Below are 13645 nucleotides of genomic sequence, written 5' to 3' on the forward strand. Positions count from 1 at the left end.
CTTACACTACCAAAGGAACGGGGGGGCTTAGGTTTACCAAACTTGCGGCTCTATTATTGGGCAGCAAATATGATTAACAGTCAAGAACCTCTGCAAATAGAATCAGCGAATGTAGCATCACAGGGTGGGCAACCATCTATTTATAACCTGTTGTTAGGTGAAAAAATCTCTGGATATCTATGGCGTCATCTACATGACAGCTATCAAAAAAAGTTAAATTTAAGCAGCTCCTACATTCTTTTAAAATATTGCAAAAAATAAGAAAACTAATGGATATTGGGCGAATCTCATACTATACACTCTTTAAAGATAATTTAGATCTACCCGCTATTTTCAGGGATAGCTGTATGAAGAAATGGGAAGCAGCCGGAATTACACACTTCGGCAATCTCTGCTCTTCTTCGGGGTTTCACACATTCGAGGAACTAAGAATGAAATTTCAAATTAACAACAGAGACTTCTTCAAATACCTACAAATACGGGACTTCATAACAAACATAAATCTTTGTGAAATCATCAGCATAAAATGTGAGATATTTGAGACAATGTCGTCCAGTAAAGTTAACACCATTAGTGAAATATATATACTATTAAGTAACACGGTACCTGATGATATAGGAAAGATAGCCTCGAAATGGGAAAACAAAATTGGCATATCCCAAGCTGAAATTGAAAGTACAATGGCAATGTCACAAAATTATTTACTATCAACTAAACTACAAACACAGTTTTATAAAACCCTTTTTATGTTATAATACACTCCTGACAAAATTGCAGAATGGGGCTCGGGTAAAGGAACTCACTGTCCCCGATGCCACTTTCCGAATGCAGACTGTATACATATTTTTGCTACCTGCGACGGCCTATCCCAACTGAAACTCGATATTGAGAGGTTTATAACAGCGGTGGTGAAAAATCCCATTACCTTGACTACTGAAACGAAGCTTTTAGGAGCTAATGACCCAAACCGGAATCAACAAGGGGCGGAATTTTATATTTATGTCAATGGCTGTTTTTAGGATGTGTATTGCATCGGCCTGGTTAGATGAACTGGCACCCTCATATCAGCAATGGCTCACCAGATTACTAACCACATTTAAGCTGGCAATTGCAATCTATAAAGGGAAAGGTAGAAAGAAACTCAGTGCCGGTCTGAAAATCTGGGCTCCGCTACAGGCATGGAGTGATAATCAAGGCAATAATAATAATAATAATAACAGGGAACTCCTTCAAACATAATCTAGATTCATTGGTGTCACTCTTAGTGAAGTCTATATATGGGATTTAACTATCTAACCAGGTAGTAAGGAACAAAGGAACTGAATACTGCTCTTGTATTTGTATTTGAACTGGCAAAAGCCTCTGTATTCTTATTTGAAGATTTTTTTTATGCTGTGCTATTATTGTACATGTGCCTAGCTTGATGTAGCTTGATTTATTATTTTCAAATGTCAGCTCTGTGATTGACTTTAGGGCACAGCACACAGTTATTAGACTGGGCCAAATGATGCATAATGTGGTACCCATATTGCATATTGCATATTTTTCTTTTTGTATCTTTTCTTTTCCTATAGAAGTCTGCCAGACTAAGGGGTGGGGGGAGGGTTAGGGGGTTACGGTGAACTCTCTCAGTGTAAATTTATGTATTCTATGATTTTATATAAAAAAAAAAATTTAAACGACACAGAAACAGAGAATCCATTGTGTTTCAGAGCTGTCTATAGGCAATAATGTTGCCAATGAAAAGAGTTTAATTGTCATGCCATTTGGATACTCTGATGTGCAGTATTGGGTGTTTATACTGCAATAGATGGTGTTAGAAATGTATAGAGTAACTACTTTGACCTATTTCATTGGCAACATTATTGCCTATACAATTGACCTTCACTGTTCATGGACAAATATTTGATTTAATGGTGTGCTGAAAGAGCTTCATTTGTTGTTTTCAGTTTGTTGCACATTTGTTTGTGCTGAAAACACCTTTGGGCAGTAGGTGTTTGGGGCTGATCTAGTCCCCATTTACTACAATAAAGCAAAAATGGTTTGACTTTTCACGCTGAATGGTGACAGACCATATTGTGCTCAGTGAATGTGCGAATATTTCCCTGCGAGGGAACACTACTACCTGTGTATTTTTGCTAACAGTATTCAAATTAATTTGCTATTGTAGGAGGGAGACCATGATGTCTTGTTTTTCACAGAAAGCTGGCTAAATGATAACTCCATTCTGGATATTATAATGGCACTCCCACCCCCCCCCCCCCGGGTTTCAAATCTACAGGCAAGATCATATAGGAAAGGGGGAGGGGGTCTTACAGTCCTAATAAAAGAAGAATATAAATGTGTCATTAATCCCCTTTCCATTGTAGATTTTGAATGTTGTCAATTCACCATCACGTTCACACCGACATACACCTTCTCAGGGCTGCTAATTTATAGACCCCAGGTCCTTGCGCTGAGTTTTTAGATAGCTTAATAGATACTTTGGCTAGTTTTATGATGAAGAAAGCTCGAATCGGCATTCTAGGAGATCTAAACTTTCACTTTGATTATCTAAATCTTCTTAATGTTAAGAGGCTGTTACAAGAAATTGAGGCACTATAATTATCCCAATTATTAACTTCTGGTACACATATTAAAGGACATATACTTGACCCATTCATTTAAAGTGATCCCAAAATCTCAGTATCCGCCCCAGTACCTGTGCTTTGGTCATTCTTTTGCACTGTGTAACATGGGTGATGGGAAGAAAAATCTTCATTCCACCATTAATATCCAACTGAGGAATTGGTCTAAGTTTTAACCCGGAAGCTTGGAGGGATTTTCTAGATTCTTCGGCTCCCAAGAAACAGGGACGTATTGAAGAAGCATACTCCAGTTGGGAAAGCTGGATCATTCAATCATAGAACAAGGTCACCCCAAAATGATTCTCAAACCAAAAACGAATACCAAAAAGGCTCCTTGATTTAATGCACAGCTAGCATCCCAAAGGAAACACTGTAAAAAAAAGCCGAAAGGTAATAGAGGAAAAACTACGACCTGCAAATTAAGGCAAGTTATAAGGTGGGCACTAGAATCTATCATAACAACATAAAAGATGCTCAGGCAACATTTTTTTAAAGAAATAAATCAGGCTCAGAATTTGTCAGAGGATCTCTTCAAAGTGGTTAAATCCCTAACAACCATAATTGAGAATAACCCCACTTCTCAGACTTCGGAGGAAAAATGTAATGACCTAGTCACTTATTGCCATAAAAAAGTAATGGACATATACAGCTCCATTCAAGGTTGGATCGAGACAGTTATACCAAGAAGGAGATCGTGTGTGTGCTTCCTCCACTCCGGCCTTAACTTGTTTCCAATCCGTTAATAAAAGTAGCGTACGAACTTTAATAGAAACGATCAGGTCAGGCTCCCCACTGGACCCAGGCCCATCCCATATACTCTGCAAGGTCATTGAGGACTTGTGTCTATCAATAATGGAAACCCTTAATCTTTCAGTAGAGGAGATGAGGTCCCAAAAAGCCTGAAAACGCGCACTAATCAAACCTCTATTAAAAAACCCAAACTAGATTCAGCTCAACATAGGAATTAACGATCTATACCACTTTTACCATTCATTGGTAAACTACTAGAGAAACATGTAAACAGAGCTCTATCAGAGTGTCTGGAAAATAACCTCTGTCTTCATCCTACACAGATGGGCTTTCGGGCACAGCAAAGCATGGAATCTGCACTGCTAGCCGTGTCAGAAGAATTTAAAATGTCCTTTGACCAAGGCAGTTCAGCCGCCATACTTCGCTTAGATCTAAGTGCGGCATTTGATACCGTCAACCACTCTGCTCTACAAACTAGTATTGTGGACATCGAGATCCAGGATAGGCTTGTATCATTCCTAACGAATAGATCTTTTCAAGTCATGGAAGCCAACTTCTTCTCAGATACAATGCCCTTGAGTTGTGGGGTGCCAGAGGGCTCCTCGCTCAGCCCTACATTGTTTAACATCTATATGCGGCCATTGGCTGACATAGTTCAGGACTTCAGTATTTCCATGATATCATATGCAGATGAAACACAGCTGGTGGTCTCACTCGATTCCAGAGCTAATGGCGAATCAGAGCATCTAGTGCCATGAATAGAAAGGGTGGTGCAATGGATGATAAACAGCTGGTTGATGCTGAACAGGGACAAAACTGAGCTGATGGTCCTCAGAAACAAAGCAGTCCCTGTGCCTCCAAATAGCTGGCTGAATTGTCTAGGTATGTCACCAGTCCCAAGCTCTGCTACTAAAAACCTTGAATTCTGGATAGACAGGGAGCTAACCATGGAGACCCAAGGAAATAAATTGGCAAGTACTTGCTTTGGGTTACTCAGAATGCTCTGCAAGATTCTGGAGCTTATCCCTTTGCCGCTAAGAAAGACAGTAATACATACACTGGCTACATCATGCCTAGACTATGGAAACTCTCTTTATCCAGGGGCACGAAAATGTGCTATCAAAAAACTCCAGGTCTTGCAGAATGCTGCAGTTAGACCTTTGCCTAAGGTCCTAATTCAGGGACCAGTGGGGAAGAATTTGAAAGCACTCCACTGGCTACCGATCGAGGCTAGAGTCAAATTCAAGACACTTTGCCTGCAACATAAAGCCATAAACAATAAGGGCCCGGGTAAAATCTGAGATTTGGTGCGTGCATATGTCCCCAGTAGATGCCTCAGATCCTGCACTGAACGTCTATTAGAAACAACTAGAATTAAAAGAGCCAAATGGGGTGGTAGATGCTTCTCTCATCTGGCACCCTATCTATGACATTCAAAACCACTTGAACTTAGACTCCTGGAAACAGAAACAATCTTCAGGAAAAACCTGAAGACTGGGATCTTCCATCGGTACTAATAAATCACCCTCTGGCTTCTTGTACTGAATCTGATTACTAGCGCTGGGAAGCCCTTGAGCAGCAATGCGTTCTACAAAATCCCATATCATAACATTCTCTTTTGCAGACATACACACTGTTGAGTGCACATACAAACCAGAAGGTGGTTCCCCTCACCCTCTCAACTTTTTCTGCTTGCATAGTAAAATGCAAACATATAATTGGAGAGTTGAGTAAATCATGTTACCAAGTAAAGGCCGTCGGAGGCGGACACTTCCAATCCTGCCAGGTCCTTCCAGTAAAATGAAACCCAGACAGAGAGCAAGCGGCATGTTATGAAATTGGTATTGTGTGAGCAGATAAGCAAAATTTATGTCCGATCTAAAACCATCAGATACAGTTCACATTTTCTTCTTTCAGCGTGGCTTTTTCCCCAAAAATTAATGAATGAACACACATTTTTTTTTATTCACCTGGGAAGTTTCAGTGAACTGGACAGAATCACAGGATGTTGAGTCAATGCCAAGACTCGAACCTAGATACCCAGTTCAGCAGGCGGCAGTTCTGGTTACATTACAACCCTTCTGTAATATGTTTTCCTCTCATTTGCCTCCCGATGTGCCATTGCACCATTTGACTGCCCGCCCCAAAAAATGCCTTCTGGGTTATGCTTCCTTTTCAACTACTGCTTATTCCCACTGATAGACGGCCCATTTGATCCCTCAACTTTGCCTTTCTGTGACCCCTACCTCCTTTTACCCCCTTTGGTTTAAACGTTTCATACTGCATTTCTGCACCCCTATGATACCCATTTCTCCTGACATTTCTGCTATATTCTTGCTAGTAATTTCACTTGTGGCACTGCAGTACAACAGGTAACCATATTTACAAAGCCAATTCATTATGCTGAGGCAAAAACCTATTGGCTTTGCCAATGCTTATTTATTGTCACATCAAGGCCTTGCCATAACTGCTGCACTTTTTTATTCAGAGCTCTTGCAAATCACCTGTGTGGTACAACAGGGTTCATCCCTTTCTTCAAGCCTCTTCAAAGTGTACCTCATCCAGTCCTTGGGTAGCCATTTACGCCTCTGGCATTGACTTAAGGACTAACCAGGAAGGCATGACAGTTCATTTAAAACAATGCATGGCAGCAATGAGGACCAGATTGGGAGCAACTGGTGGATGTATTCTTTGTTTTTAGCTGATCTTGTATAGGGCTTTGAATTGTATCCAATTGTTTAAAGACTAAGGTCTAAATAAACAGAGTTCCTCTCTCTCTCTCTCTCTCTCTCTCTCTCAACTGGTGGATGGGGGTTCAGCTGAGGCACTGTCTAGCACCATGCATTTTGGAACTTTAAAAAGGGCACCCGACCTAGCTGCGTTAATGAGGGGAAAAAAACGGTATTTAAAATTCAGCAATGACCACTTATGTACCTCTTGGGTGCAAGAGGTTCCTTAATCATGATTGTATCACTATAGCATCCTGTGGCACATTCGCCTTTGTCTTATATAGGGTGGCCATCGATCTGCAGTGACTCATTATCGATTCCATTCTGGATTATAGGATTCACTGTTTCTGGTTCTTCCAAACCGTATATTGAAGAAAAACCACAAAGTACAGAATACTGCAGATAGAATTATTGTTGCTATTCAAATATTTGAATCTGTGCACCCTTTTGATTTATTTACCTTGTTTAAGGCCAGCTATCAATGTAAATCAACAGAGTTCTGTATGACGCATCAGCTGATGTATGGCATTGACAGACCTTTTCTCAGGGAGCAGCTTTAGTCACAGTTGTAAACTCGCCATATACATTCTACAACCAATGCCTTCTTTTGATGATTCAGAGGTTGCAGAGATAGAGACTGGAAGGTAACTTATATTAAGTGCTTACTACTTCTCTTTGGGATGCTCGTCCTATCCCATTGTGATCTATCTGCAATTCATATCCATTCTGCTGGAAACAAAATACATCTTGCTTTTTGGCCCAGCCTTCCTCTGACATTGCTGTTTAGCTTTACATTGTGGTAGATCCCCATCAGTAAAGCTAGTGCCAGGTAGTTCATGCACATTAATTCTTGATTTTTTTAATGATTTCTGCTTCCATAGAAAAAGTCTTATCATGCAGATGTTCTTATTCAAAGTCTCCTGGCCACATCAGGGTCTCTCAGTACATGTCTGTGTTTTCTGGGAAACAATGTCCCATATTAGCTAAATCATAGTCACAATCAGGGGTTTGTCTTGCCTCCATCTATAATCTATTTTGTCTGTAGACACTCCTTTCCACTTGCTGGTTTATTCCTCCTATAAGCTAAACAGAGGAGCCAGTGTTTCCCCTGCTGGTAAAACCGAGGCAGCCTGTCCTTCGGTTGCTATCTTCTGGCTCCTAGTGAATCTCGCCCCTGTAACAATCACGATCTTCATTGCAGTATGCAGTGTTCCCTCTTCCTAAGGTAAGTCTGTTCTGGGGTCTTCTGGGGCCCAATCGGTCTTCATCCTTCCAACAAGACATCTCTCCCCAGATCTCTTTGGTGAGGGATCAGAATCTTATTTTTAAAGGGTGTGCTTTGTCTCTGTGGAATTATAGACAAGATTCCCTGATTGCCCCATCTCTAATGTCTCTTGATTGGGCTTAATTTTTGATCCCTGTCAAATACAACCTGCTTTCTTTCGGGCAGTGTGATGGAGACAATTTACTTCCTGGTTCAATTTCTCTCCATCAGGAACTCTGCTTGGCTCCACATTTATGAACTCAGGGGTTAACTTAACTCTTTCCCCCAAGGAATTGCATGCTATACTATTTCCAGTCAGATGATTTCTAAAAGTTGTTATGTCCTGGGGCATCATCAAATTTTTTTCTGTATTTTAAATGGGTAAAATTGATACGTGATTAGTCTCTGCTTTGCCCAATGACGATTTGAATTGTTCTCCTGACTTTTCTACGATCTTCACATAGTTATGATTATTTTTATGTCCATGGCAGTTATCATATTAGGCAAAAACGAAAGATAAGAATTTGGAGGGTACTATAGAAAGGAGTACAGTACGTGTTATTTAACTCCACAAAATACTTCAAGAAGAGTTACAAGAAAACATTACATGAGATGTTTCTTGAAAAGAAAGTCCTTTCCTCGATTCAGTATTGATGCTTGATAAAAGAAGTTCATTTAGGTGATTGCAAATACTAGATTTGAAGGAATTTGTTGGTTACAATATTGTATTATGCTTGAATGAACACTGTTCTCAACTTAGGATGACCATTTATGGTCTCCCTTTTTTAGGTTTTTCCTGCACAGCGCTTGTGATGTGCTTGTGAAATATATTGTATTCAATATATCTTAAAAGGGGCTTACATCCCGCCTTCTCTTTCTATTTGTCCACGTGCTTGTCACTTTAGCTTTTCTTCGTTTTTATTGGTTCTAGCTTTTTTGGGGGTGTGCTTCTCTTATCAGTATGCCATTGCCCCATTACTTTTTCTCCATCAGCTTTTATGGCTGGAACTTCTTTCATGAGGTTAAGGCTGGTATACAACTCCTATTCAATAATGTTTGCATGCTTTTGCTGATGCAATTAAAGAATTCATCTCACTGCAGCACGCACGGCTACATTTCTTTTTTTATATGACACGTTTATTATTTCATTGAGCTTTAACTCTACATGGCTGCACGCATATGCTCGCGTACTTTTGCTCATCGTCATACTTTGCCTAACAATTTCTAATTGAAAGCTTTCTTTCTGCATGCATTTCAAGCGTGGTGACAAGTTGCATACTTTTATCGAGAAACAACATAAAATATTTACTGACTTACATTCTGTGCACCATTAATTTGAAACGTGATTTCTAATCGCATTATTTAATACTATTCACACACCCATTTTCTAACATTCATACAATGTATCTCTGATGGCTTTTGCAAATGCATTTGAAAAATAATATTCGTGGCAGCACACACTGCAACATTTCGTAGTTTCTCCGACACTTACATTATTTAATTGGCTCTTTACTTAACTTTACCTACCTACACGCATGTGTTCAAGTGTTGGGATCTGGCTCCTTTTTACTAATGTTACCATACTTTTGTTTGAATATAACGCACTTATTATTTCAGGGTGCCCTTCTTTAACTTTACGTGAGTGTGTACATTTTCACATAGCGCCATCAGGGCTGGACTGGGAACCAAAACCGGCCCTGGCAAACTGCTCGGCTGGCCCCCCCTGGGGTGGAAGTTGGTGCAGCAGAGCTGTTTGCTAGGGCCTGTTTCGGACGATTTTGTTACAGGGGGCCAATATTGCCGACCACCGGTAACAAAAAAGGCGGCCCACCGGGGAAACGCCTGGTGCCCACTAAGGCCAGTCCGGCCCTGAGCCTCCATACTTTGCCCAACAATTTCTAACATGTAAGCTTTCTTTCTGCAAACAATTCAAGAATGGTGGCAAGTTGCATACTTTTATCTAGAAACAACACAAAATATTTAATTGCTACTTTTCTTTGTTCATTGGGCCTTTATTTAATTTTCTCTACCTCCATGCATTTGTTCTTGTGTTAGGATAAAACTCCTTTTAACTAATGTTTGCTAACTTTTTCAGATGCATTTAAAGAAATATTTTCAGAGCAGTAGCGGCCCGTGGTGGGAGTGCTGTTAGGCGCTGACGTGGGGCAGGGGAGGGGCAAAACGAATTTCGTTGAGCGCGCTGCATCGCATTTGGCGATGCAGCGTGCACATCGAAATTCGTTTTATTTATTTATATGTTTACTTACCTTCAACCAGCCATAATCCTTAGTTTACTACCACCACCATGCCCCGCCCCACGTCAGCGCCCAGCAGCACTCCCACCATGGGCCGCTACTGTTATAGAGCAATACACAAGGCTACATTTATTTGCCTATACAACACTTTCTTTTTTTCATTGGGCCTTTCTTTCAGTTTCTTTATCTGCACACATTTGTTCACGTACTTTCGCTCATCTTCGTTGTTTGCCCAACAATTTAGAACCTCCAAGCTGATCTAAATCTACTGTGCTTCTAAACAATATGATTTCAGACTGTTTTTCAGCTCCAACTCCTTTAAAAAAAAAATCTTGTCTTTATCGATCACATTTAACAAAACTCATTTGTTAGCATGCAGGGCTATATTCCTTTCTTTACCCTAAAGATATTTAATGCTTACCTTTGTTTTAACACGCATTTGAAGCCTGCTGGCAAAGTGCATATTTTTCCATCAAAGCAAGATTTTAACCGTAATATATACCTTATAAAATGATTACTATTCGCACACACGTTTGCAAACATTAACATCATCTATCTCTAATTACTTTTACCAATGCAGTTGCAGAAAAACTTTTCTGTTTCTCAAACACTTTCACAATTTCACTGCCATGTATTTAACTTTCCCAGACCGCACGCATTTGTTTGCGTGCTTGCACAAATATTTGTTTCATGCCATTTATTGCTGACTGTAAGCTTGTCCAGCAGGCATGGCCAGAGTCCTAGTTTCTCACATACTTGCAGTATTCCAATGGGCCTTCGTTTAACTTTCCCTGCCTGTACACATTTCTACACCTACTTTCAAAGAGCTTCGTTGTTTGTCAAAGTTTTGTCTTACATGTAAGCGTGTCCTATCATCACACGTGTACTGTGCTGCCACCATCAAAAGCGCACATTTCTAACAATCTTTAAAGACACAAAAGAAAGATGAAACTACTTCATGTGTGCAAAACTGCACACAATGCAGGTCGATCTTCATTAACATCCTTCACGCAACTACTTTACAAACACTTTAACACGCACTTCTGCTATTGGTGATCAACAATAGTTCGTTTTTCATCCCACAGCTCCTTCTATTACAACTTTCAGCCAGTCATTTATTGTGGCCATCACTTTACCATATTTTAACCAACAGTGCTTCACACTGTTTACAGGACAGTAACTGTCCAGACCTTGATAAGTTGAAAACAGCCTGATAACATCTCTTTACAGCAAAAACTCGGCCACATACTAACCCTTGCACAAAAAAGAGCTTCAGTTGCTCTTTGAAGTGGGGCAAAAACTATTTACAGCCCATTCACTGTCAAGACGTTCTTAACTAGCAAAACAACACAACATTTGTTCCCAGGAAAAAGGCGGCTGCATTCTGACGCAAACCTTCGATGTTTAACCTACGAGGTGTTAAATATAAGATATGTTTATCCTGTCAGCATGCAGTTATACTGTGCTTTGAAGCCGTATACCTTCAAACTGTTTTGGCGCTCAAAACTCCTTTTACCTAACCTTTGTGCTGTTTAAGAACACATTTTACGACTGTTCAATCCTTACCTCACCGGGATACATTTGTCGCAGCACACACTGCTACAATACTTTTTTCTTACATACTTTAAGTATTTCAATGGGTCTTTAATTAACTTTCCAGGCATGCAGGCATTTTTTTGTGCACTTGTGCCAATATTTAATGTTTGTACAATATTTTCCTACATATAGCTTTCTCCAGCACGCAATGCTACATATCTTTGTTGTACAGACACTTTTAGTATTTCATTGGTGTTGCTTAGAAAAATTCAGACTTTCAGTAACTTATATTGCACAACTATTCATGTCTTCTACTACCTTCCTATCCCTGAGGTACTGGTGTATGTGACATAGCACAACCTCCATCCTCTCTTCCACGCTGTGGATCACTATACCTTGAGGTGACCATGTATGAAGCCTCACCGATATTAATTCAGAAATGTCATACATTCCCTTTTCCTTCTGGCGACACAGTATGCCCCTGCAGTCCAAAAGTGCCTTTACACACCAGAGGCCATGCTCAGGCCAATGTCTTTGTACCTCTGTGAGGTGTCAGCTTTAGCGACATTTCAGGGTCCATCCGCAAGGAGGCCCACATATCTTGTATCACATCAGTGGTTCGAGTTCACTCGTTCAATGCTCTGGGCTTCTAATGTTAATCTTAATGTGATGAACTTATAAAGCGCACTCGCACAGGAGGTCTTAACAGAGATCTGAGGTGCTTAAAGTCACGTTTTCAACAGCACTCTAAATAAGATTCCTTCTTGTAATCTCTAACTGCATGTCTTCTCCTCCAGTCCCTTCCTGGTGCCGCTCAAGTTGAGCGAGTAAATATCCCTTTTCTCCAGTGTTCTGAGCAAAGGCCTGTGATGTAGTTTCAACGGACCCCGTCTGTGCTTGCCAATCAATCCATAACAACTTTATTTTTCCAAAAACGAAGCCGTTCAACCTTGAAACGGGCGCCCCAACAAGTTCTATTAAACATGAGTGAAAGCCAATAAACACTGAAAACAGATATCAATATATAAATCAATGTCGTGTACAACTCGTACTTGGGACAATATCAAAACGCCAATATCAGTATGCAGATGTTACAGAACTCTACAGACTGCGTCACCTGGCGCCGCGCAAGAGCGCACATCTTCCTCTAAGCGCTACTTTGTTCATACCGCGTTTGGTGAAACACCAATGGCGTGTTAACCAGACTCTCTCATGAGCAATGCGGCCAAGACAAGATCAAATCATACTCGAGAATAAAAGAAATGACACGAGAAAAAAAACTAAACCTAGCATCTTCTTTCAGCCAGTTACACCCCTCTTACAGCAATACCGCACCTGTACTGTTCTTCAGAAGACGTAAACAAGAACCGCTCATAAAAAATACAGCACCACACAGCTTCGCAAGAGCCCCTAAGGGCGAGGATTGAACTACAGCGTCTTACCTGCAAATGAACGTGTACGCAAGCAGTTCCATACGTCAAGCGTAATTACGCTCCCTTGAGTTATTCCTTTTCTTGGGAGATTGGCATTGAACGAGGAGCAGGGAGCAGCTCGGCTGATGTGTTCACAGGGTCTCCGAGCCTTATAATCTAATTTACAACTCTCTCGTGAACCACGACTGCCTTCTTCCTCCTTTCCATGTGGGATCTGTAATTATGAAGACCGATTAAGCATTTATTTTTAGACTGCCTGTTCGCTTCAATGCTGATCAACGAGCGGGATCCTGGCCCCTTTAAGTGAAAGGTTGATGTACATATTCATATTATTTAACATTTCTGTATGATCTGTCTGGGCAACAATTTCTGAAAAAAGCAGTGATGGTAGCTAAATTAAATTTGAAGCTGGTGAAATGTCTATTTGCGTCGCCAACAGCTTTCATCAGTGGTGTCATCAACATTTTGCTGTAACTTCCATTGACACCTTTCCCTGCTGCTTCTGTTAAGTCAGTCACCTGCACATCAAAGGGCAAGACCATGACATACCAGTAGAGAATGGTGCTCTTAATGTTGTGGGTTGATTGGCAGCGCCAGCATGACAATCTCAGTGGCATTTTAGCGCTGATGCACAGACTACTACAGAAAGTGTGCGGATGCCAAGTATTAAAGTTAGGAAATAAACATGATTCGTCATTCCTCATTGCAGAAATTCCAGTGGTCAACAGTAGTCCACGTAGAGTACAATGCACTGTTCAATGAGTGAGAAAGCATCTGGGAACATAGCACGTATTCCACTAACCTAGCAACTAAGGGCCTAGCACCAGCTCTCACCCAGAACTATGCCTTTAGCCAGGGTTTGTTTGGATGTCCCGTTTCAATTCCTGTTTCAGATTCTTGCAAAGTAATCCAGTCTATTCGCACTACTGAGAAATGAGGGCTACCTGATGCTTCTGACGCCTGGGACACACCACTTCAGCACAGTGAACATGTATCAAATCAAATGTGTAGCAACCCCTCTACACGTGGAAATCACAGTGAGTACAGATCG

At 40.7% G+C, this 13645-nt stretch overlaps 1 protein-coding gene across 1 annotated transcript in view; it reads right to left on the bottom strand.

The window, feature by feature from the left end:
- The window catches only part of TAFA2 (TAFA chemokine like family member 2), a 1231988-nt gene that overhangs the window by 706447 nt on the left and 511896 nt on the right, over positions 1-13645 (bottom strand). Inside the window, exon 4 of the mRNA XM_078655863.1 lies at positions 12604-12808. Coding sequence (XP_078511989.1) covers positions 12604-12635 — 32 coding nt within the window. The 5' untranslated portion in view covers positions 12636-12808. The remainder of the gene's footprint in view (positions 1-12603; positions 12809-13645) is intronic.

The sequence above is a fragment of the Lissotriton helveticus genome, chromosome 1_1 (genome assembly GCF_964261635.1).
Source record: "Lissotriton helveticus chromosome 1_1, aLisHel1.1, whole genome shotgun sequence".
NCBI lineage: Eukaryota > Metazoa > Chordata > Amphibia > Caudata > Salamandridae > Lissotriton > Lissotriton helveticus.